The sequence below is a fragment of the Falco rusticolus genome, chromosome Z, assembly GCF_015220075.1.
Source record: "Falco rusticolus isolate bFalRus1 chromosome Z, bFalRus1.pri, whole genome shotgun sequence".
Classification (NCBI taxonomy): domain Eukaryota; kingdom Metazoa; phylum Chordata; class Aves; order Falconiformes; family Falconidae; genus Falco; species Falco rusticolus.
Window position 1 is genome coordinate 66518184 of NC_051210.1, and position 24121 is coordinate 66542304.

Here is a 24121-nt window from a genome sequence, read left to right on the forward strand (position 1 = left end):
ATGACATGGTACAATTACTGTCTGTCAGCTCAGGGGCCACAGCGCTCTGGCCTTATTGCAGAAGGCCAAGTAGGCGGTGGTAGGAGTTCCTGCAGCACTCAGTTCTGGCTGGCAAAGTATCAGTGCATTTCAAATAAAGTTGTACATTAAAAAAAAAAGTTTCAACTTCTGAAACTTTTTTGGTACTGCTTAAATCAAGCCTTTTATTTTTCGGGGCTACAAAAAAACCTTTGTATAGTTTTGCCTTCAGCATTTTTTCTTCAATCTTTAACTTCTTAAGAGCAAAAGACTGACTTTCTGGAATGAGACCAAATAATTTTTAAAAAAGGACTTCTTATTAGAAGTAGATAAATATCCCCAAAAGACCAAGAAATAGAAATTTGTAAGTAGCTCCAGATTCAGTAGCCACATGCTTTTCAAAACCAATTAAATGCTTTGAACAACCCATTACATAAAGCTTCCTTTGCTGGTTTTGTACTAAATAATTTGTACTGGAAAATAGCTTCATAATGCACTGTCAAGCCTGAAAATATACTGAATCAATGTTAATGTGTTCCTAAATGAGTAACACAATGCAATAGGCAAAACTTTTGGAAATACAGTAGCAGAGACCAGGAATATGTGCCTCACTCGGTTGACAGTCATCAGAATAAAACTATTTTGTTCAAAGTTTGGAAGGTCAGCACAGTTCTTAGCACTTTGCAGTTTCTCACAGAAGGGAGAAAAAGCCTCAGAATTATGCAGTCACATACAGAAAACTTTGTGAGGTCAGCTACTAGACTTGTACAGATGTACAAAGGCTTAGCAGATTTAGCAGCCTGATGGAAGTTAAACAACTAGGAAATGTTTCAGCTTGTCTGCAGTGATGTCCAATCCATCTTTGGGATGTAGTTCTTCTGTCAACACTTAACTCCATTCAGGTCCCTACAATCTTTATGTTCCTCTCTAAGGCCATCCTCTTGGCTATAAAAGACCATTTCCTCCTGAATATCCCACTATAACTTGTTTACTACCATCCAGCTTTATCTCTAAGTCCCCAAGACCCTTTATCACTTGACCTTTTTTTTTTTTTGAGATAGAAGATATTTGTAGTCATCTACAATTAACTCAGATTTCACAGCAAAAGCAATTAAAATGAATGTGTATGTTATTTTCTGAAATAAACCCCAGAAGCTTAAAAAGGAGCAAGACATTAATTTCATGTGAAAAGTGAATAAAGAAGGATTCTTTAACCTAAAGATAAATGTGTTCTTCACAATACTCTCCAAAACTGCTCGTGGACCTCTAGGTTTTCCTCTGCACAAGATTCCTCTATGTTGATAGGTAAAGAGTGTTTCTTTCTACTTGCTTAGTTACACTGAATCCCAGTTTTGCAGGCTGATGTCTTGCTGCTGTAAGCTTTCCACAGCATAGCCTTATCAAAACCAGCATGGTAGGTCTGGTACAGCTACAGTTGCGGAAAAGACACATTAAAATCCCCAGCAATCTCCAAAGTCACTTCTGTAGAGATTTTTCATTTGACTTCACACTGTTAACTGGACTGCTTTTCCTACACTAACTAGTATACTTCACATATTTCCAATTAATGTTGCTGCTCTTAGGCTAAACGAAAGGCCAAGTAGATCCAGTCAGAATCTTACAGTTTCTTTTAAACAAGTATGACCCTTACTGAGTATCTGAAGTGCTACCATTTTTATGATGTGAAATAATTCCTGAATTATTCTAAGTATTCTTTTCCTAAGAAACTAAATTCTGTAACACTTGCTTAATGGGAGGAAGGAAACCCAATCCTTTTTCATTCTTAAGCAAGTAGCTCCCAGGCCTTTTCTAGCTTACGTAATCACATAAATAGCTTCACTTAAAGCAATAGTTCCTTCAACATTGTGCCTATGATTCAATCCAAAGATACAGCTGGATTGTGCGTCAGGTAGCACAACTGGTTAAGGTCAACTTATCTCTATGTGGTTTAAAAAAATGGTATGACCTATCCATACATAGTGCCACTCTACTATAGTTAATGATCAGTTAAACACATCTTTGAACCAGAGATGTATTTTACAATATCAGCATTGAAGCTTATGATAAAAACGAGAAAGCTAGTAGAAATACATGAGAAATTTCAAGGCAGAGATGTTAGTCTAATATGTGTTCAACAGTAAGTGTCATGCTTATTCACCAAAGGAGGTTTATTTTGAGATGATGGAGACTGGTAACTTGTCATTATGCAACATGCCCTACATCTTTTGTAATTTCAGTATACTAATAATGATTAAAGAAAAAGAAAGCACTGAATACTCATCACACTGGCAAATCCTGGGAGTTGGAGTAAATTGCTACTTGTCAGTGTTCAGATTTTAATTGAAAATGCTATTGTCTACATATTTTTAAGTTTCTTTTTAATCCATGCTTTGTACTTGTGTTTTCTCTTGCCAGCTAGCAAGCTATCTTTGAAAAACAAAATATTCTGTCAACAAAACCAGAGTAAAATGCCAAACACTGCAGACAAAACAGTGTACTTCTGAGGGTGGATATATTGCCACAATACTGTTATTTACACATTAAGAAGTCTATTTTCCTTTAAGAGAACATGAACCACTGCGTGGTTCTCTCTATCTCGTAAGTTTAGACTTCATCAGTCTACTCCATCAAATTTTAAATCACCCATCTATAAAATGCCCTGGGACAGAAATTCCTGTTGAACATTCTGGGAAATACGATGATCAGAGAACTGATGCAAAAAAAGATGCCTAGCTGAAAGCTCATGTTACTATCTCCCTACTAGGACAAAGGACATATTTCTTTTTTTCCCCTTCCTGACTTGGTATCATTATTCATTCATTTTTCCCCTAATTGTTTTCAGGGTTCATAGGGCAATTTTTCTCAAAGGTCAGCAGTCTTTAGGCAAATAGCTGAGTAGAAATGCTTTGGTGGCAATCCAGGCTTTCTGAAAAGCAGCAACTTTTCCAATTTTTTTATTTCATAATGGCTACAAACTCCTGTCTTTCAATGCCTTATGCTGAGCAGAATCATTGGCTCACTCTCAACTGAATCACTCAAGGCTTCAGGATGAGAAGAAATCTACCAAAAGGAAGTGCAAATATCCTGATATGACCCTCTCACACCCAGCTAGCCAGAGACCACAGAACTTAATCCAAGACAGTTTTTATAAAGTACAGCAAAAATATAGGCATTCAACATGCATGCTAGAAGCCAGCAGTTCTTATTTTATGTCTATAAAACACATTAATATCAATTCAGCTGTGATCCAAGAAACTGTAATTAAGTGCTGCGAAAGCGTAAAGATGGAAGCCTGCAAACATCTGTCTCTTCCTTTGGTCCCATTCAACTCTGTTATGCAGTGATGGGGGAGGGGGACACACAACTAAAAGCGGGCAGAGCTTGACCAGGCAAAAATCCAGGAGCCAGGTGGAGATGGACACACTTCAGAATTAAATCTCATACATGTATATTAAAACAACACAAAACAAAGTATCAACTTGCAAACTATACTGAAATTGTATAGATTTCCTATTATTTCTGATAATACAGCATCTATGATAATCTTCATTGGAACAGAACAGGACATTAATTTTCTTCATCTGAGCCATCTTCCAGTAGAGTAAGAGGGAGTCACTACGTTGCTCTAGCTTAGTCACAGCTACATAAAAAAAAAGAATTTTGTCTTTCCCTGTTTACAACATGTACTCCTGTACTTCAACAGGAACTTGAAAACTCTTAAACTGCTTCTTATCACGAAGACTTACATTATATTTCAGACAAACTTGTCATATAAAGCTACAGGTTCCATTACAATGTAAATCAAAAGGATATTTACAAAACTGAATTTAAAAGGTGCAGGGAGATGCTACAACAGTCTAAGATGGAAAACACTTCTACAAATATAAGTATCCGAGTAAAGTTTAAACTATTTTTGTTTGTAATTAAATAATCATAGTTGCAGTTTTCTAAGAGCAGAAATGAAGAGCAAGGGATGAAACCTACTGTTGCTAAAAGCAAATTTTGAAAGGTTTAAAAATGCTTGATATTGAGCTTAAAGTGAAAAAAATGAACCATCATCCAAACAATTCCTTTCTCCTATTGTACTTGTTAATTCTTTGCAACAAATCAACTGTATTTTCAATAATATTGCTCAAGATGATGTTTTTTTAAACTTTCTTCTATCACTAACAAGAAAAATTACCTCAGTGAGAAGATACTTGATAAGAGATTGCTACAGGCAGTAATGGAAAGTCAGTCATATTTGTTGAAATACTAGAATTCCACCATGAATTGTCCCCAGATGCTAGTGCTCTTGCACTGCAAGGTCAGATGGAATTGCTTCTTCATCCCCAACTGCAAAGCAGCAAAATGCTCACAGGAAAAGCCAGCTCTGTCCTGCAAGAGCACGCAGGAGCAGGCACTGCCTGTTTGCACAGGCCAGCTCTATCTGCTCGCTAAACTCAGTAAGCTCACTGCTCACAAAGCTCACGGCTCACCAGCATAAGTAAAGCACAGCATCAGCTCCCTACCACAACATACAGAGCTTTTCTGATTTGAAACTTGTGTGCTCACTGTTAAGAGAGAATATAATCCTCAGCCAGCATGTGTCCTTGTCTTTACCTGTGAATGAACTGTGATAAAACTTTTCTTGCACTGGACAGTTTATAGTATATGGCTCCATGATGGCAGGTATTTTACTTTACCTGAGAAATCCAAGCAGACGAGAACATGGGACTGCAAATGACCACAGTGGTCACTGAATCCAACCTTGCGTGAACATCAAAGTCATAAAACAGCTGTCTAATCTAGAAAAGTCTACAAACAACACCACCACATACACATCACAAAAAAAACGTGCACCTGGAGAAAACCTGAACATCAGCAATACAAAGGTTTGTTGATTTGGACAAAAACCCCCACCAGAACAACTGCTATTGCACCAGGCAATTCACAGGCTGCTGCATATTTATTTATTTTACTTAGCAGCTTTACCCATCTAAAGACAATCACAAGGACTTCCATGGACTTGGGGCTTGCTGTTTTTTATGTTAGTAGCTATTTTCCAGTCTACCTGTGCTGTAAATGTGTTTTACAGGCAACAAATAAAATCAGACTTTCTGTAAATGAAAGTGTTCACCTGAGATAATCAGAAAAATCAACAAAACCAAAATGCCAATTTCACACCAATATTGCTCAGCTGAAACGAAAACAAAAGATACCCCTCTAGTGTATGTTAGAAACTTACTTGCTGAAATAATCCTGTGAGACATGTTTGAAGTGGAATATGATCAACATTGGTGCCTCTACCATTGTTACTTCACAATGCAGTTTGAGAAATAATTTTAAAAATTGCAGTAAAACTTTATGGGCATTTAATATTCTTCTTTTATGTGGTATATTTTTATAGCCAAGATACTTTTTTGCAATTAAAAAGTTACTAAATTCTCCTAAAGGCAGTATATCACCATGCATTATCAATATTGAATAGCATCATACTGAAAACTTCAGCATACTAACATGCATCATCAACTGTATCTACTAATTTTTACAGACTGAGACACTCAAGTACCAGCAACAGCATGAGCACCTCTTTTGCTGTATCGTTGGTGTAGGGATTTTTACTGAAAGCACTACAGAATTAATCCCAGGTCTTTTTACTGCAAATGTTCTTTTTTACTGGTCAATAAACAATTCAGGGAAATTTGGAACTAGCTGTGAAGAGATTGTAAGAGGAAGGTTTTGTTTCCCCCCCAAAAATTAAAGCTGGACTCCAGAGGTCGAAAAACATCCTGTTTTTTAGATGCAGTTTAAGATAGAGCTTTCTACATGAATTACTGGCACTAATAACTTATATTTCCCACCCACAGAACAAGAAGTACACCTGTGATTTTAAGATATCTGTCTGGCCCAGGCCTGTTCAGAGAGTATTCTGGTGTTACCACGAGTTCTGTAAGGAAACTCTTTCAAACATCTGCATCAACTTCACAAAACCACCATGGAAGCTTAACAGTGAGGAGATTTTATTTTCTTGTGCAGGTGCCACTTTTCCAGGCTAAATGGAAGTTTGCAAAGCTGTGGTCCGCTTCAGTGTTACTTCAGAGTGACTCAAGCCTCCTGAAGTCAACAGAGGCTGCTAGCGTTAAAAAAGAACCTCCTAAAAAGGCACCTTGTGCCACCACCTTATTTTCCACAATACTCCTTTTGCAAATACGTGCTACTTTATCATAGACTTGACACCAGCTTTTTGCAAGTAGCACCTCAACTACAGTTTCAGCAGCAGGGCATGACAATGGATCACTGCCAGCTTTCCAGCCCAGCTACCGGGCAGCACAGCAGTGCTGATGCTGGGCTTTTCATTCTTCTTTGGTCTATAGCTGTTTGGATACCACAGTTGCCCTTGTCTGACACAGACTTTTCTAAGCTGTGCTGATATACACAGAGGACCAACTCACAGCATCTTGCTACAGAATCGCTGAAGAAAACATGTTGTCTGAAGAAAACACATTTAATGATGAATTACTTGAGTCTGATACCTGTTTACAAATAAAACACTTACAAATTATTTTTAATAGATCTTTAAAGCTGCTGGAGGACATAAAATTGGCAGAGATCAAAAGGAAAGTACTCATTAAACCCGTGTCAGGTACTTAATCTGGGCCTCTTTGCATCCTCGGCTCAGATGGCTAATCCGTGTCTGACAGGAGGTCAGTATTGTGGTGCAATCTGATGTGTCTGTTGCAATGTGGTGTGAACATATGCACTAAGAATTGGACTGATATAACCCTGGCTGGTGACAAAGCCAAAACACAGTGCTGCATTAGCTACTAAGAAGAAAATTATCCCAGCTGAAACCAGGACAAGGAGGCAACACAATGCTCCATTAAATTAACAGCAAGTGCCCTGCTTCTGTATTCAGAGCACTGAGTACAGGATTGCTGAACTGATTCCTATCTAGTGCTGGAAACTACATTATATTTTTCAGGGTAAACAAATCCTGTATAAAAGTGACCTTTTGCTCTGATTTTTCTGTCTGGAAGACTGCTCAGACTTCTCATTTTTCCAGTAGTGGGAACCTTCTGCTCTCCAACATTTGTATCTTGCCAGTTCTGACGTCAAAACAAAAAGTGCTTAAGGTAGGGTACAAAACAGTTTTAAAAACAGAACAAAAAAATGTTATAGAAGCAAAAGTGAAAACTTCAATTTCAAAATTCTACTGCCTAAAGCCCTAAATATTTTTCAGGGACAATTTCGATACTACCCCCTGAAAATAAAAAGACTAACCTTTTTAGGCTAGAAAGGCAAGTCTTCAAAATTAGGAGAGGTTAGACTCAGTTGTCAGCATTAATTGTCAATATTATTTTGTTCTTTCTGAACACTTAATAAGACTTTTGACTTGTAAGAAAAACACTCAGGGCCATGCAAGTTGACGTGGATACAACATAGGCAGACGGCTTGGAATTGCTTAAGCAGATATAAATCTGTTGTTTACCAAGATCACAATGCCTGACTGTGTATTAATAAACTTTTAATAACTGATATCTGATGCTTTTAAGTCTTAAAAACTTGCACTTTGACTGACTTACTACTCTGGTTATCTTAAAAAACAATGCTTTAGTTGAAACAACCTGAAAAACTGTTAAAAAACCCAACAAACCTTTTACCACTTTTTTCTTGTTTTCCCTTGATGTTTCTTCTCACTCAGTGTCTCTTCAAAAGCTCTGGAAGATTTATTTCAGTCATCCTCTGTAGTTTTCTGGGTTTTTTTTATGGCTGACTAGAATTTTTTTCCTTTGCTTATCACACCAGTTGCCAACGCAACACACAGAAGTGTTTGTTGCTACATGCTACTTTTGAAAAAGATGGTGACTTTCAGACAAGTATGAAAGGAAAAGAAAGTTTTTCACAAGCCTCAGGTACAGCAATGACTCTGCATGTCACAGTTTTGTAGCAGGCTTGTCAGAAATCCATAGTAACAGGATTAGCAAGGTGTCAGAATCTCAATTTCAATTCTCAGCCTCTGGCTCAAGGCTCCTCTCCCTTGGACGCAGGTTTCATCACATCAGCTGGCATCTCTACCCTCAGCTGAGGATGAGCTGTTAGGACTGAGTAAAGGTATTTCAAACATCTACTGAGGCTCTCTTTTGGGAAGAAGTAGCATGCCCAATACAGCATCTCAAGTTTTCCACTGAATCACAGCTTTTCATCTCTACTCATGGCTCTGGAACTTGGAGGAGGTCCTTCATGAGGCAGCTGCTCCTGTTCTGCCTCTCACCACTGCTGTGGTGGTGAGCTCCTAGGTACAACCTCCCAGTGAGGGCAGCCACAGCCCCAGGAGGCACAGCTGTCCTGGCAGACAGCTGATGTTCTCCCAGCACCATATCTGAAGAGAGTCCATTTCAGCTTCTCTTAGCCACCCTATCAAAGAAAGGCAATTTCCACTCAGGAGAGGAATACATTATATAGGACAAACCATTCTTTTTACCTAAGGGAGTGGAAATGATCTTATAGCAACTATTCAGTCAAGATAAATCCAACTAGTTCATTTCTCTCACACCTGAACTAAAATACCTATACCAGTATTAAACACTTGAAGTCACCAGGCTGAACAGCAGGCAGGCCAAAGAAAGACAATTCTCTTCAGCAAACCCTGCTGCAGCTTTCAGAGTTTCAGAAACCATTAAAGGAGTCGTTCATAAGCACTCAACAACTGTCAGACATCCTAAATGCAGCACTTGTCACCAAGCTGCTCCTACCAGGAACAAACCTTGAGACCTGCTGATAACTGTAAAGCCTGCATCCGGAGTCATTCCTCCAGCTACCAAAGCAATCACAAGATATAAGCCAAGTTAGCTTTTTTGTTTTGTTTTGTTTTTTACATAAAGATACCACATTCTTTGAGGATACTGCATCCTTATACACACACTTATCTCTCTTCACATTTGTTTTGTGTTTCATTTCTTCTTCTGAAATCTGTCAGTAAAAATTCAGCTGAAACATTTTTTCTAAGTAAAGTAAATGTCTAAATCTTTGTATTGAGGCTGCATGGGAAATAAACTGCCTGCTTTCAAAAGTAGACTTGCATGGCTGCCACCAAGTCCAAAACGTTTTTGAAACATGGAGCCTCACTCAGGGCTTTTTCCTGAAATGTGAAGACTACAGCTGGAATGTGTTAGGTTGGCACGGTCCCAACTTTCAATCACCTTTCTGTCCCATTTGGAGCAGAAAACTGACAATTGTCTCCCACATCTTAAGGGATACCTGTGTCAGTTATGCTTAGCTACCTCAGCCAAAATATAAAAATATTTATTTGCTCATACAATGTGGAACTGCACTTACCAAAGACACAGAAAAAGGAGTGTCTTTAACGTAATGTTAACAATGAAACAGAAAACGGTCTTAAACTTTGTATCTTCTCTCCCAAATGGCTCCTTAAACCCCTAGACTTTTTCTTCGCTATTCTAATCTTGGCTTTGATTAGAAATTCCATTCTGGACCAGAGAAAACACTTCGCATCAAGTCTGGTATGTACATTCCTAAAAAGGAGGACTGCTTTCAACTAATTAACATTCCCTAATGGAACAGCTATTTTGTCAGAGAATTAATGATCAGCTCTAATATGACTTCTAAGTAATTATTAGAGCAGCATGACAGTAATCACATTAGCTGTGAACACAGCATTTCCCAAAAAGACAGCAATAATTTAGAGATTGATAAAGTAAAATCTGACAAGGGCTGGCAGGGCTCAAAAGCTGCTGCTTCGTGTTGCATTTCCCAGAAGATACTGACTTGGAAGCAAGTGCTGCTCTGGTATCAGCTCCCCCTCTGTTTCTTGTACAGCTCTCAAGTGGGACAAGAGGAAGAATTATTTTCAGAGAACAGAATAAACAAGATGATGTCAGAGACCTTTTCCTCACACTCTATTTTAGGCTAAGACACTTTAGGAGACTTTTTTTTTTTTTTTTTTTTCACTGAAAAGCTATACTGCATTTCGAAAACAGTCGAGTTCAGAAGTTCACAGAGAATATGCACTACAGTTTGGTTGTTAGACCAGCGAAGTTTATTTCCTTTATATTCTGTATCATGCAAGCAGTTACCCTCAAATCAAAGTCAATATCCTACTAGAGTCAAGCATAAAAAAATGTGGCAGGCCTAAACATCACACTTACTAAGCAAGTCTTTGGGCAACTGTCACAGAAACAGCTCCACAGCCTATGTTTACGCTTTCCACAACAGAAAAAGCCCAGGCATGACGCATCAGAGCCTGAATTAAGTATTGTAACAATAATAAAAAGACCCAAATGGTTAGGTATTTCCTTAACTCTAAATCAGCAGAATATCAAGTTTTCAAAATGCTATTTTCCTATATGAAATCTGAATACAACAGTCTCTTAAAGCAAGCTGTGGCTGTTGTAGGAGAACCACAGATACTGCAAAATCTACTGCAATGCCATGTCTCTCTTCTCTTCCCACCACCTGCTAAAGCAAATAAAAACCTGAGAAAACTGAAGTTCAAACAGTATCAGAACTGTATAACTCACTTTGTAAAAAGTTGTAGGTCTATATTGAACTGAGAAGGGAATGCCTCCCGAAGACCTATCTTTCCCCAAATTAACACAGCTTGAAGAAACTTTGTCATCAACATGAACCACTTCAGTTACATTCTTAAAATGCAGAGGTAGATGTAATTCTAAAACTTTTTTTTTTTTTTTTTAAGGGAACAGATAAAGGCAACTGGTACAGCAGAGAACAAGAAAAACAAGGACACCAAGTTTGAAGTTTTGCTTCATTCCTTAATGACAAAAAAATTATGTGTCTTTCAGGAATTCGTTTTAGGGTATAAACACAGACTCCTAACTGTAGACCTTCTAATTGCAGCTTCACATTTTAAAAATTGCTTTCTTAGATCTTTTGTAGAAGCAACAGACCACACACTGCACAAATGTGGCTGCAGATAAAACAGCAGCATAAACACTCTGAGAACATGTTTTTTCCTGCAAAGCTAGACATCTATGAAACAGGCTTGTTTTATTTAAAGACAGTTAAGACATATGAAAATCTGAGAATCAAGTGAATGGACTGGGTGACTAAAAGAGATCACATGCACATGATTACATCTTTTATCCCCACTTTGCTTTTATGAAACCGAGCTCGTTTTCTGGATGGTTAATGCAGCTTCGAGAAAGAAATTAAAGAGAGGCTCAAGCTATATAAATCAGTCAAATTAGAAGGTAGCTATACTGTACCTTCAGAGAAAAAGGCAAACCCAAAGTCAGCAGCTCAGAAGTTAAACGAAGAAATTTTCAGCGGGCATGTAAGATAGCTTTATTATTCAGGACTACTTAACCTTTGAAAGAACAGTAGCAAATGAAAGGACATTTACAGGGCTTTAAAAACATCAGGCTAGTTACATCACAAATTAAGCTGACAAGCAATGGGCTCTTGTTACACTGGTGGTCAGGGAGTGGTCAAAAGATCATTTACCAGCATTTTACTCATACAGTGTACAAGGGTGAAGACAGGAGGGACTTGAGGAATTCCCTAGGTTAAACACAATTAAATGCTTTACAGTTTTACCAGAAGATTTATCTTTTATTTTGCTTTATAACTAGTAGTATTATTTTGGTCTCTTGCTGGTGGTGACCTCATGTTCTGCACCCAACTTTATTACATAAACATGAATATAGTAACAACTGGATTTAAATGCCAGAGATGACAAAATTAACGCTGAGGCCTGCTCCAAGTATTAGTTTGCAAGAGGTTTAATGACCTAAATTAATGAATTTATTTGAAACTTTGAAGAGCACAGCAGGGTTCAGGATCAAGATGATTTCATGGAACTTTTTAAAGTTTTCTTCCTACCAAATGTAACAAACATTAGTAAGTCTTACCATGTGTATTCATTTATTTTGAAAACTGAAAAATTGTAAGACAAACTACTAATTCACAGAATTATGCCAGAATATAATCAAACTAAACTAAGACAGTGAACACTTCATGGTGCAAGAGAACTATTTTCATATTGTGGACAGTCTTTAGTTCATATATGTTTAGTTGCAAAGAAAAGGTGCAAAAAATATTTTCCCATGGCTCCAGCACATTTGATCGAATCAAAGTCATTTGATCTGCAGACAACATGCATCTTCTGTGCCTATACACAGACATTAAGGCCTGCATTAAACAAGCATCTTTGTCAATATGGCCTTTTCAAGTATTCAAAATGACTTTAAATGTAAAAGATACTAGCAACCCTGGAACTCTGCCAGGTCAAGCATCTGCAGCTACTGAACACAGCTTACTTTCAATACCAAGCCCTTAAGCTGTTTCCTGAAACAGGATGCATTTGTCTACATAGTGATTGTGTATTTATTTTACTACAAAAATGCCTACCAAACAAAACAAAACTAAAAAATCCCACCCTTCCATACTTTGGGCAACTAGATGTGTATTTCCTTCAGAGACTTTATGCAATAACTTTCTTTCACAGACTTAACGCCAAGATAGCAACAGCTACAAAAAGAAAAATACTCATAAAGTCAGTGAAGAATTTTAAATGTAAATAATTTAAGAATCATTATGAATGTACTTTCTTAGCAGATGTTTGCGCTCATTGTTATACCTCAAAAACCCCCAAAAAACCAACAAAGCAGCAAAAAAGAAAAAGCAGCAAAGTGGCTGCTTCTTTTCCTTGGTGATAACTACCACAAGCACTAAACACAGACTTGCTGAATTGCCATTATAATCTTACAGTACACAGCAAAACCTCTTCCTAATTTCTTGTTTAAAATGGAATAACTGGAATCCATCTGGTCTAATAAAATGTCAAACCATTCCACAACAGCAGAACAGTTTGATTTGTCTGTCTCACAGTTTGCTGAGAATTAAACTAAGAATTTCTGGGTGTACTACAATTTTGAATGCATGTATCATCTGTGTGCAACTGCGGCAAATTGGCATTGCTTAAAAGACGGGAAATACTAATATACCAGCTTATTTTAAAGGAATTAACTCTGTTTAGACATTATGAGCTTGTTTAAAGCCACAATTTTCTGCATTTAAGTAATATTTATTGAAGGTTAGATTGTTCTACTCCATATATAGCAGAAATCAAGGTGCTTTCTAACTGGCAAAGTGTACAATCAGCTTAAGCAGATTTTTGAAAGAAAAAAAAATTTTAATCTAACCAGTCCTAACTGCTGAAGCAATTTTACCTAAGCACTATGACTTGTGCCACTCAACACCAAGATAAAAATGTGAACTTCAAGTAAGTTTATCTGTGCAAGCTGACTCTATAAACTGTCTTAATGTACTTGCTTGCCTTCAGTGAGAGAAGAATCAGTGCTCAACTCCAACTCTAATGTAAGTTCTGTTCATGCGTTCCTTTGAGTGGATGATGGGAAAAGGGGAGATGGCTTTTAACTCAAAAGAACTTCTCTATCAAGGAATTTAAACTGATGTTTCAGCTAGCTAGCTAGTATCAAATTCACAGGTGTGGCATCCATCAACATACAGGCCTACCATCAAAAATGCTTTTCCTAGAATTATTCTACTCCAGGGGTCCTCAAACTACGGCCTGCAGGCCAGATACGGCCCCCCATATTTACAGACACCTCCCCCCTCCCCGCTGGGGGTTGGGGGGAACCAAGCAGCCGCAGATGACTGTCTGCCACTTCATCCGCGTGCCAGCCCCCTGGTTAAAAAGTTTGAGGACCCCTATTCTACTCGGACTATAAGCTTTGGTGTTTTTATTTTTAATCTTCCATTGTTATGTCCTTTTCCATATTTCAGAAGTCTTCCCTGGCTTTCTTAAAATAAATTTATTTTTGGCAAGTGTCTCCTGTTCCCCTGCTCTCACTGCACTTAAAAAAAATCCTTATTTACACACACAACCTACACCATCAAACACCGGTTTAATCTGAACAATCCCCTTGCAGGTACGTCAGAATCTGAAAGCAGTTTCTGCTTCCTCAGCCTAAGATTTATTGTCCAGCAAAGAAACAAAAGTCATAGTGGCTCTCAATACTTTCAGCAGTTCAAATAACTAAAAAGTAATTCTGATTTTTACCACTGTCATTACCCTATGCCCAAGTTAAGATTTATAAATTTGTAATCTTTACTTCTGTTTATATATGTTTTTAATAAGGTATACAAATAGAAAAATACTGTATTATAAACTTAACTTAAACTACTCCTTGTCAAAAGATTCCTCATGGGAACTAGGCTCTTGATTTTGTAAGCCTTTTCATACCTCAGAATTCAGTGCTAAATAATCCCAATTCAAATTTATCAGAACACAGTCAATGACAAGATACATCATACCTTGGTAGCCCTCAGACCACCTCCCAAGCATTCAAAGAGGTAACTGAAGTGGGTGCATGGAGCTTCACAATTTTTCTTGCATCTACTATCATATTAGGGAGGAAATGGTTAATTTAAAGGGTCTGGTTTCTGAATGATTGCTTTAAGATTTTCACACAAATATTTAAGTGGTTAGACTCGTAACACCACAAAAAGCCCTAAGAGATGATGTTGACCCCAGCCCTTTGCCACATCTTACGAAGTGGTGAATTCCTTAGAAGACCAAGCACAGTCTTGCATCAGAAAGTTCACATTTGTTTTGCAGTACTCTTTTCAAGCACCTGAACAGAAATAGACAGTCTGACATAATTTTCTCCTCCTAGTTTGTTTCCTTTTCATAGAAACACCTTCCAAAACACTAAGCTGCCCATCTGCCTTAACATGCAGAATAAGCAGCTTTAGGGAGTCAAATTAGTTCCTTGTACTGCTGGAAGTCCAGGATTTAACTTGCAAAAATAGTCAAGATTCAATCCACAGTATACCAATGATCCTTACAATAAAACAGATATCTATTAATGTGATGAGCAGAGCTATATACTTTATGAAATCCTATCTAAAACTTGATTACATGGCATGGCACATCTGCACATAGTATTAGGAAGGGAGGGCCTTTAATGTCATTTCAACATGTCTTGGAAAAGAAACTGTGGAATGAAGTCACTGTTATCAATCCTCTTCAGAGCTAGATTCATCTTCCTGGTCAGAAAGCTCAGCAACAGGAAAGCGCAGGATGGCTGCGATCCCTGTCAACTGGCCCAGCTGCTCTCCAGACACATGAAGGCTGGAGAAAATGCGTACTGTGCCCATGTTCTCCCGTACACTATCTACCAATTTAACATATCGAGCACGTGTTGCCACATCCTGGTGCCGGAAAAGCTCATCACTGATCAGCAAGGTATCGATGGCCATGGCTTCATTGGCCTTCTCCACATGTTTTAGGCCATAAAAAGCCCGGTCAGGCTCATGCTGCAGCATTTTATAGAAGTCATCTAAGGCTTTGACCTCACCAGCTGCCTTAGTGTCAGAGAGGCGACTGGTTACAGCTGGGTCACAGAGGGCTTCCTTCAATGCGTATTTATGTCCCGAGGAAGAGTGGACCTAGAGTAAAAAAAGTCAAAGATTTGGGTTTTTTAAATAAAAAGGACGAGTTTTTTGATTAGCCAATCACATCCAGCTTCCACTATACATAATATTTACCTTGATAATCATTCAAGGAACTTACCTCTTTCTTGAAATCTACATAATTCTTTTCTTAAAGGATCCCTCCTACAACTCAAGGGCCTACACCAAATCCCTTAAACTGTATTTTAAGAAGTGCAGGAAAGCTGTTTCTCTTGTTAAACAACTGGGTTAAATATGCTCTTGCATACAGTCCCCAGGGTAAGGCCATGTGAAACTACTAAGAAAGTAAGACTTAAGCCTCTCCCTTTTAAAGCATTCAATAAGAGGAAGACCACTTAAGACAAGAGAGATATAGTACAAAAAGCATCAAGTCCTGCACAACTACTGCAAAGCTGTGAAGTACATTAAAACTTTCCACACTTACTATTACCTCTTCATTATAAAAGCAAAAGAAAGATTCTTGGTGAAACGTGTCTCCTGAATGTTGTGACCATTAAGCACTGGGCCATGCTTCCCACCCCCACGCCCCTCCCCCCCGCTACCCCTCAGCCTTTTGCAAACACAGATTACAGGCCTACTCCAGTTAAAAGAATGATACAATTGTCCTCCTGAAAATGACAATTTATTTTAGGCTCTAAGTTTGCCTATTTCAGTGAAAGGCAAAAACCCCCACCCATTCAATCAATCAATGAGATAACTAAAGAACAGGAAAAAATGTTATGGTCTGTGTAACCTTTAACTATGTAGGACAAAGCTAAAACCAAAATTAAATAATTTATACCACATGCAGGTACTTTAAAAAAAAAAAGCTTTAGAAAGCTGTTATTAAAAATGGATGCTATGCAGTACGACATATTAACACTACAGTTAAAATATTTTCCAACTTGTATTTCACTCTTAATTGAAGATTAAATACGGCTTTATAGGGAGTTCGAAATACCTAATACTTTCTCTACTCCACATTAAGATATCCTACGCAGGAACTATGCCTGTATCTTGCCTAACTACCTCATAGTTTGGTAGGCATGAGAATAATTTCCTCATGACACTCAAACAGATAATTATTTTCTTTAATAAGCAACTTATTTCCCATCATCATTGTGATTATCTATTATCACAGGCAGCTCTTAAGCCTCTTTTTACCCTCTCTGAAGACTATTCAGCTGCTTACCTGTAGGAACTTGGACTTGTTTTCCAGCAGAAGCTTGTTGTCAGTCTTGACTGCCTGCTGGAACATGTAGTCACAAAACTGCTCCCGTACGAAGCCTGGGCTAGCCACCAGTACACACTTCACCACCTCAAAGTTGATATGCCGCTGGATGGCTTGCACCACCTGCTCGTAAAACCTTTCCAGGGCCCGGTCGTGCTGACTGCAGTTTCCCTTCCGCTTACGGGGGATGTTCACCTCCACCTTGGCACGGGTTAGCGTCATGCTTGGAGTGACCAGGCAGACATGGGCCAGCCCTTCCTGCATGACCACGGCTGCCACATCAGCGCTCCAGGCTGGGTCACAGGCCTGCTCGATGCGCTCCAGCACCACGCTGTCCCACTGCTTCTTTGCCAGCGTGAACTGCCGGTTGGGCTCCAGCTCGATGGTGTGGTAGGCTCCCATCTTGACGTACTCATTCTCTTGGATGTTAGTGCCCTTGACCCGCAGCTGGCAGGCTTGCGAGTCGAAGTCGATGGTCTCCACAGAGAGAGTGAGGGTGGTGCGGATGCGGTTGCTGCCCACGCTTCCTGTGGCCGTCTCGGTCTGCACCTTTCGGATGGTGGAGGCCCGCAGACTGTCACCCACCTGCAGCAGGTTGTAGGTGTGCCACATGTCCTCTGGCTCCTCAGGGATCAGCGTCACCTGTCCCGCATTGTCCTTCTCCAGGTCCTTCCTCACCAACCTCATCCTGGCAGTTACTTGCGCCGCCGGCTTCCCCTCAGCGACAGCGGCCAACGGCCAGCAGGCCGGTCCGGGAGTCAGCGGGCGGCGGGACCGGCGCGCTCCCGGCCGTACCTCGGGCCGCCACGCACCCACTTGCCCGCAACGTACCGCGCTGGCCCCTCGTCCCGGCCGCCGCGCATGCGTCGCGCCCGGCCGCCCCAGCGCGCATGCGCCCGGCCTATGCTGAGAGGCGCAGGAGGGACTCGAGCCGCCCGCGCGTTCTGCTCCGCGCCAGACGCGCGTGCGCACGGTCGCCCCACCCCCCCCACCCCGTGCAGCCCCGGCGCATGCCACAGCTGGTACGTGAGGGACGGGGGGGGGGAGGGGGCGGAGAGGGGGCTGTATGCGGCGAGTGGGACAGGTAACCTGCCGCCTCCCCCCCGCCGGGAGGAGAGCGCCCCAGAGGGGAAGCCTTCCGAGGGGGCCTGGGGGCAGTCGCGATGCTCTCGTGTGCGGTGAGGGGGGAAGAGGATACTGGCGTGTAAACTGGCGTGTCCCCGCTACAGCCTCTGGGGGGTGGTGGTGTGGGGTGTCTGGGCCTGCGCTAGTGCGTCCCCTGTAGCTTTTTACAAGGACGATTCAAACTACCAAAGGCTTCTAACACAGTCCCTCACGCTTGAGAAAAGGAAAAAAAAAAACCAAACCAAAAACCAAAAAACAAAACCCAAGAAGAAACCAACAAAACCCAAACCTCAAAATAAGTAGTTGTGGGACGTTATGGTTGCAGATGGGGAGATGAGAAAGGTATGGCTAAGCAGCCGGTTTCTGGGTGTGGTGAAACGAACGCCCCGGTACCTCAGAGCGAGCCGGTACCTCGGGGCTGCTGGGGCGGGAAAGGGGCGGGAAAGGGGCGGGACCGGCACCGCGCGACATGAAAGCCAGACCCAGGCAACTTCAGAAGCGGAACTGTTACTTTGACGTTGCTCTTTAACCGAACTTCAGCGTCAAAGTTTTTGGTTAAACTTTAAAGTTACAGTTCAGCCTAAAGTGAAACTTAACCTGCTTCCTGGATCTACTAATTACTCAGAATGAGGCAGTTCTGAGAAGCTTCAGAGGCAAATAAGCACATTTCATTTTGATGTTGATGGATGTAAGTAACGTGCCTTGCAAAAACACCGATTACCTCGATGATAGTTGCACAGAAAAGGGACCTGAACAATAACTACAGATTTCAATTGCAGCCTAGACAAACCTAACAAGCCAGAAATCATATGAAAAAGGTAACATCATTGTGCAAGTACTACAGCTTATTTTGAAACAATATATGACACCAAAACCTATTTCAGAATAAATGTTGCAGATTTAGAAAGAATGAGGAAAGGGAGAACAGAAAAAATGCTTGTATGAAGAATGATTCAGAACAAAAAAATAACTGAGAAAGCAGACAAACTAATGTGCCATGATAAGTGTATCAGGGCAACTGAAACAGATACAGTAAGCCTGGAATATCTACACATTCTGTCTAATAACAGAAAAGCAAGAGGTCATCCTCTTAGAGATGAGGAAGTGGCAAATTCAGAATTGTTAAAAGGAACTTTCTGGTTGCTTTTAGGTTTTTTTTTAAACAAACAAACACTGTGGATTATTGAATTTGCTGACCCTGAAAGGCTTTGGAGGCAAGGATTTAATGAGATAGAAGGTTACTGTGATGAAAAATCATTCCATCTCTCCTCCTACAATGTACATACACATTTCTCTCAAGTATCTAGCACTAGTCAGTTTTGTGACAGGATACTGAACTGAGATCTGGCCCAGTAATGTGTGTTCCTTGTTTCTAAGCTTGATACTGATGTAAAAACAACTTTATCAGATATTACATAATAAGATTTATTTATGAGACCTCAGACTCTCTTCCTGTGAGTACACATGCTTAACTCTGTTAGAATGAATAGTTTCACAGAAGGAAGCTGGACGACCCAAGGGAATATAACATAAGCACAAGTATAAATAACTGTTTGTTTAATTTGGACTTGTATATACTCATAATTTTCTATTACTGTTTTGTGGCTTAGGCAGAGAGTGTGCATTCAGCTTTTCTTTAGGGGTTCCTTTCACTTATCTATATAAATGTTGCGTGGTAAATTTATGGTTCATTCTCTTCTTTACGTTCTTAGCGATTATTAAATTGCAAAGGTTAACCTCAAGCTATTCTTTCAAGAAAAATTAGCTGTAGTCCATATTTACCTTCCATGTTAATATTTTTTTTTCTTTTGCTGCTGCATATATACAAACTTTACTCTGCTTGTTGGTTGCAGTCTTAATTTTTTCACAAGCAGCCTCACATCCCTGGAGATGTGATATATTTCAGATAAAATTTGCAAGTTAGCATCCAGTAGAAAATGATCATTCAGTTCATGTATCCAGGTGACTTTCTGCATTAGAAAAACCCAACCCAAAATGCCGCTCAACATACTAAATTCACAGTTCTCATCAAGACATTTTGAGATGCACTGGAGTCCTTTCCCAAACAAAAAGTCATTAGATTTTATAAAGTTATGAACAGCCATCCACAAGTATTTAGTGGCAGCTGTAAACTTCAATGATGTATCCACAATTAGCAAGACCATTGTCAACTTATGAAGGAAAACATTTACTTTGCCTACTCTGGTAAAAAGTAAAGTACTGGATATTGCTGTTTGTTTGAATATGTCAAAGAATGAGCAGTAGAAGAAAACCATAATTTCCAAAAATTTAAGAACCATATAACTCTATGTTTGTAAGACATCAGGGAGAGAAATGAATTTGGCCCCAGTTGAGCCAAAACAATTGGATACTTTTAACTCTTCCTCTTAACATGAAAGTTACATGGTCTATTGCAGTCTTGGTAAAATCTTAAGACCTTGTGTAGAACCTGGCAATCTTGCCATTTATTACTTTTTAAAAACAATTTTGCAGGCACTAATAATTGCAGCATTTTGGCATCCATTTTCAGACCTTCCAAAGCACAGTACAAGGCAACATAAAAATGGTGAAAGCACGCATTCACGGGGGTTTTGGAGCCATGCTCTTTTTGCAAGATTATGATTTTGAAAACATTTGAGACACACTGTCCTGCATCTTCAAGTCTTGATCAGCTGCTTTATGAAGATGGGTTGTGTTCAGATTTTAGGCAAGCAGAAGTCATTTTCATAGGAATGCTCCCTCACCCATATTATAGCCATTTTAGCTAGAATTCATGCAAACATGCTCCAGTCCTGAATAAGAAAAACTAGTGGGAAAGAATCTCAAATATAGGGGGAAGTCTGCCGAGAAATGTTGGACATTGCTTTTGCAAAACCAAAGGAAGATAAAAGATAAAGAGATGGAGAGGAAAACATGTTTTTTTTCATGCTTTCCCTTTATCCTGTGTCCTTCCTGCCTTTGCAGGTTCTGGACAGAGACCACTTCATTTTCTGCATACAGTTCTGTCTTTACTGGTATTTTCTGTTACAAAGATGAGTACTCTTTATCAATACCAACATGATCATCACCAACGAAGAGAGAATTCCAGGAAGGAAAAGGCTATGCAGAAAACTGTAAGTGAAGAAGCATTAACAAGTAATGGAACCCTTTGGATTGATTTCTTCCTTCCTTTTCTGTTGAAACATACGGCTGCAGAAAACTTAAGCAGATCCCTAGTCAAACCACTCTACACTGAGGCCGGGTGAAGTAAACCTCTGCCATCTCTGACAGGTGTTTATCCAACTTCATCGAAACTTTCAGTGAAGGAGATTATGCAGGGGTAGGGTTTTTTAGTAGCCGGTTTTAGCAATTCATTACCTGAAAAGTAAGAAAGTTCTCCTGAATAGTCCCTAAGTTTTTACGGAGGGAGTTACGTTGATTTTCTCTTGTCCTTTGCTGGACATGGAGAATCAACTATTCATCAATCTGTTTAAAAACCAACGTATGTGATACAGAAAGTAATGATTGCGTATTCTCACGAAAACAAAACAAAACCAAACAAAAACCCACCATTGACCTTTGGAAGAATATTCTCACTGATAATATTTTGGTAAATATTTGAAATGCTCAACACTTTGCCCTTAGTCTTCTGTCTTCTAGAGAAACAAGCCTAACTCATTCAGTCTTTCTTCATAGATAATTCTCCTCAGCCCTTGCCAAGCTTGTTGCTTCTCTGTGCACTTCTACCTGTTTTGTCTGCATCTGTCAGGTCTTCTTGTACTGGACTCTCAAAGGCCTCACCAATACCAAGTTGAATAAAAAAACTCCCAGAACTGTATAAATAAACAAATGTACACCTCTGTGCACCTCCTTTATTCCAGATTGGTTTTGTCTGCTAGTGCATGCCAGGTTGCCTGACCTTTTTTTTTTTTTTTTTTTTTAAGAAAGAGGAACACAGAATTAATTTTTTTTTACTGTAATTCTGAAACTCCTTGTATTTATTTTTATAACATTTTGACTTGTTTATGTAGAATTACTTCTCTATCTAAGACAATTTGAATCCCATTCCTGGTATCTGTAATACCTTTTCTTATTTCTAAGCATTTCTATTCCATACCAACTTTGTAAATAAGAAAAAACCAAAACAGTAAACCAGCAAAAACTAGTAAGTCTCAGATCGGTCTGAATGGGACCCACCACTAAGATGTTTTCCTATCTGACAATAAACCTTTCTGTCATTACAGGTTAAGTATCTGTCAGCAGTACCAGTGGCAACTTCACAGCTCCAAAGGGAAGTTGTGGCACAGTAAATTGTTGCCACTTTACAAGACCTCTTTCTGTGAAAGAACACAAAGAAAATCATATTTTTGGGGAATATCACTGTGTAATAAAAGTAGTAACATCTATGAACAAGGGCTACATTTAGCATTAAGTCCTACATTCAGGTGTTCAAGTTTTCCTGTGTCCTCTTTCTAGCACAACAAGCAGAGTGAAGAGAGAAAACCCCTGGTCTCGCCTTTTCCCCACTTGCTGCTGCCAGCATTTTGAGGATTCTTATGAAATTGATTTCTTGCTCTGTACTGCCTCAGGTTCACTGCATGCTAGTTGCCAACACAAGAGCTGCTGGGGAGCTCAGTGTCCAGATTTGCTAACACATGAATCCCAGCGTTGCCTTAGCCTCTTTCCCACTTCGTAGATTCCCGATTTGAGCTCCAAAATGTTACTAAAGATTGACTAGCTAAAGAGACTGTCATTTTGTTACTGGCTGATTTGTTTCACTAAAGAAGCAAGTAAGTCCCTAACAATAAAAGAAACCCCAAAAGGAAATATTACATATTTCATCTCCGGATGAACTCATCTTTCTGAAGTTAGCTGGGTGCCGTTAACCACTTCCTCACTTCCACTTTTACCACTCAGAACATCTGAAAGCCAAACGGAGGAAAACAGAAAAGGTACCCTAATTTAAAATAAAAGTTGTTTTTCCCAAGCCAGATTAAATTACATTATTTCTTCTCACCTTCGTCTAGTTGCCCACTCCCTCGGGTTCTAAAACTGGTTTAGGGATTAAAGTTCCCACAGAGAAGCAAACCGAAGTCACTCACGGGCTCCAGCTGGAGGGCGGCTCCGGGCAGCACACTCCCGCCGCGGCTGGCGGGATCGGCGAGGGGGCACGCCGTCCCCCGGCCGCCAGCCCCAGCTGCTTCACCCCCTCCCGCGGGGAGCAGAGCTGCTTTCGGGACCTGGGTCTTCCTAGCACGATAGAAAGGGGGCTTTCCTCACCTGTCAGCATCCAGCAGGAGGCAGCCATGCCTGGGCTGCGGCGAGCCCGGGGCCGGGAGCCCGGGCGGCGGGCCGGGGCGGCGGGAACGGTGCTGCGCTGCGAGTGGCGTTCAGCGCTCTGCGCCGCGCGTCCGCCTCGCAGCGGAGTCAGGCATTTCCTGTTTGTTATTCGCTCTTTACGTTGTTTCTTCGCACCAAGAAGAATTTAGCTTCCTCCCCCCGCACACAACTTTCCTCCCGCCCACCCCCCCAAAGACCTCTGAGCTTTGGAGACCTCCCCGTAAAGCTATCCTAACGCTAAAATGTACAAATAAAGCCAATTCTCCCCCAACAAGCCTCCGGCTGCAGCCGTTGGAGAGCACAGCAGACCTTAAAGGGACATTTATCCGCTCACTATTAATTACTAAATGCCTCCCACCAGCCAGCCCCCCTCCCAGTAGGGCAGGAGAGAGCTGGGCGTGCTCCACGGCCACCTCTCTCGCCCTTCTCAACAGGAGAAACACATCGTTGAAGTTGGGGGTGTGTTTGGCTGCTCACGTTTAATTTCTCTGACATCACCCCTTAAGAACGCGCTCTATGGCCGGTAATCTGCCTGCAGGAGTAAGCCAGCCACCCCCTGCCCATGCTCAGCGGCCCTGGGGACGCGGTCACTCTTGAGACAGTGGACGGTTCTCTTGAGTCTTTGCGTCTCCCTGTGCTTTGCTGCGTAGAGGAAATACCAGACGACTGCCTTAGCCCTCATCCACCGATGTTTACATGGCATCCCTTCCCCCTCTTTCCCTGCCCCCTGAATGACTTCACTAATAAATAACTGAATAAACCGGAAAGGTAATAAATAATCAACCAGATTCAGGCTTGTGAGCAGGGATTTTCAGGGTTCATTAACACTCAGTAAAAGAGCAGCTTGCAGGACTTTTTGTGTTTACCAGAGTGATGCTCAGGTGGAGTGACAGCCCTCCAGCGGTGTGTGGGTTCTTGCACTGTACCTGGTGAAAACTCATTTTGTTATTCATAAAACAAGAGAACCCAAGGTTCCTCAAGCAAGAAAAG

At 40.5% G+C, this 24121-nt stretch overlaps 2 protein-coding genes and 1 long non-coding RNA gene across 4 annotated transcripts in view; 1 reads left to right on the forward strand and 2 right to left on the reverse strand.

The window, feature by feature from the left end:
* The window catches only part of ITGA1 (integrin subunit alpha 1), an 80732-nt gene extending 57450 nt beyond the window's left edge, over positions 1–23282 (reverse strand). Inside the window, exon 1 of one of the 2 annotated variants that reach the window (XM_037374610.1) lies at positions 23072–23281. In XM_037374610.1, the coding sequence (XP_037230507.1) occupies positions 23072–23099 (28 nt within the window). In that variant the 5' untranslated portion in view covers positions 23100–23281. Of the gene's footprint in view, positions 1–23071 lie in introns of both variants that reach the window. The other variant, XM_037374611.1, reaches the window with a different exon arrangement.
* On the reverse strand, positions 13825–17529 carry PELO (pelota mRNA surveillance and ribosome rescue factor). Its single transcript, XM_037374612.1, has 2 exons — positions 16649–17529; positions 13825–15453 (listed from the first exon to the last, which is right to left on the reverse strand). The coding sequence occupies exons 1-2, from the start codon at positions 17372–17374 to the stop codon at positions 15022–15024; spliced, it is 1158 nt and encodes a 385-aa protein (XP_037230509.1). The 5' UTR covers positions 17375–17529; the 3' UTR covers positions 13825–15021.
* Positions 17662–22201, forward strand: LOC119141915. The gene is made up of 2 exons (XR_005102084.1): positions 17662–20925; positions 22036–22201. It is a non-coding gene; the product is annotated as an uncharacterized LOC119141915 (long non-coding RNA).
* Positions 23283–24121: the final 839 nt, after the last annotated feature.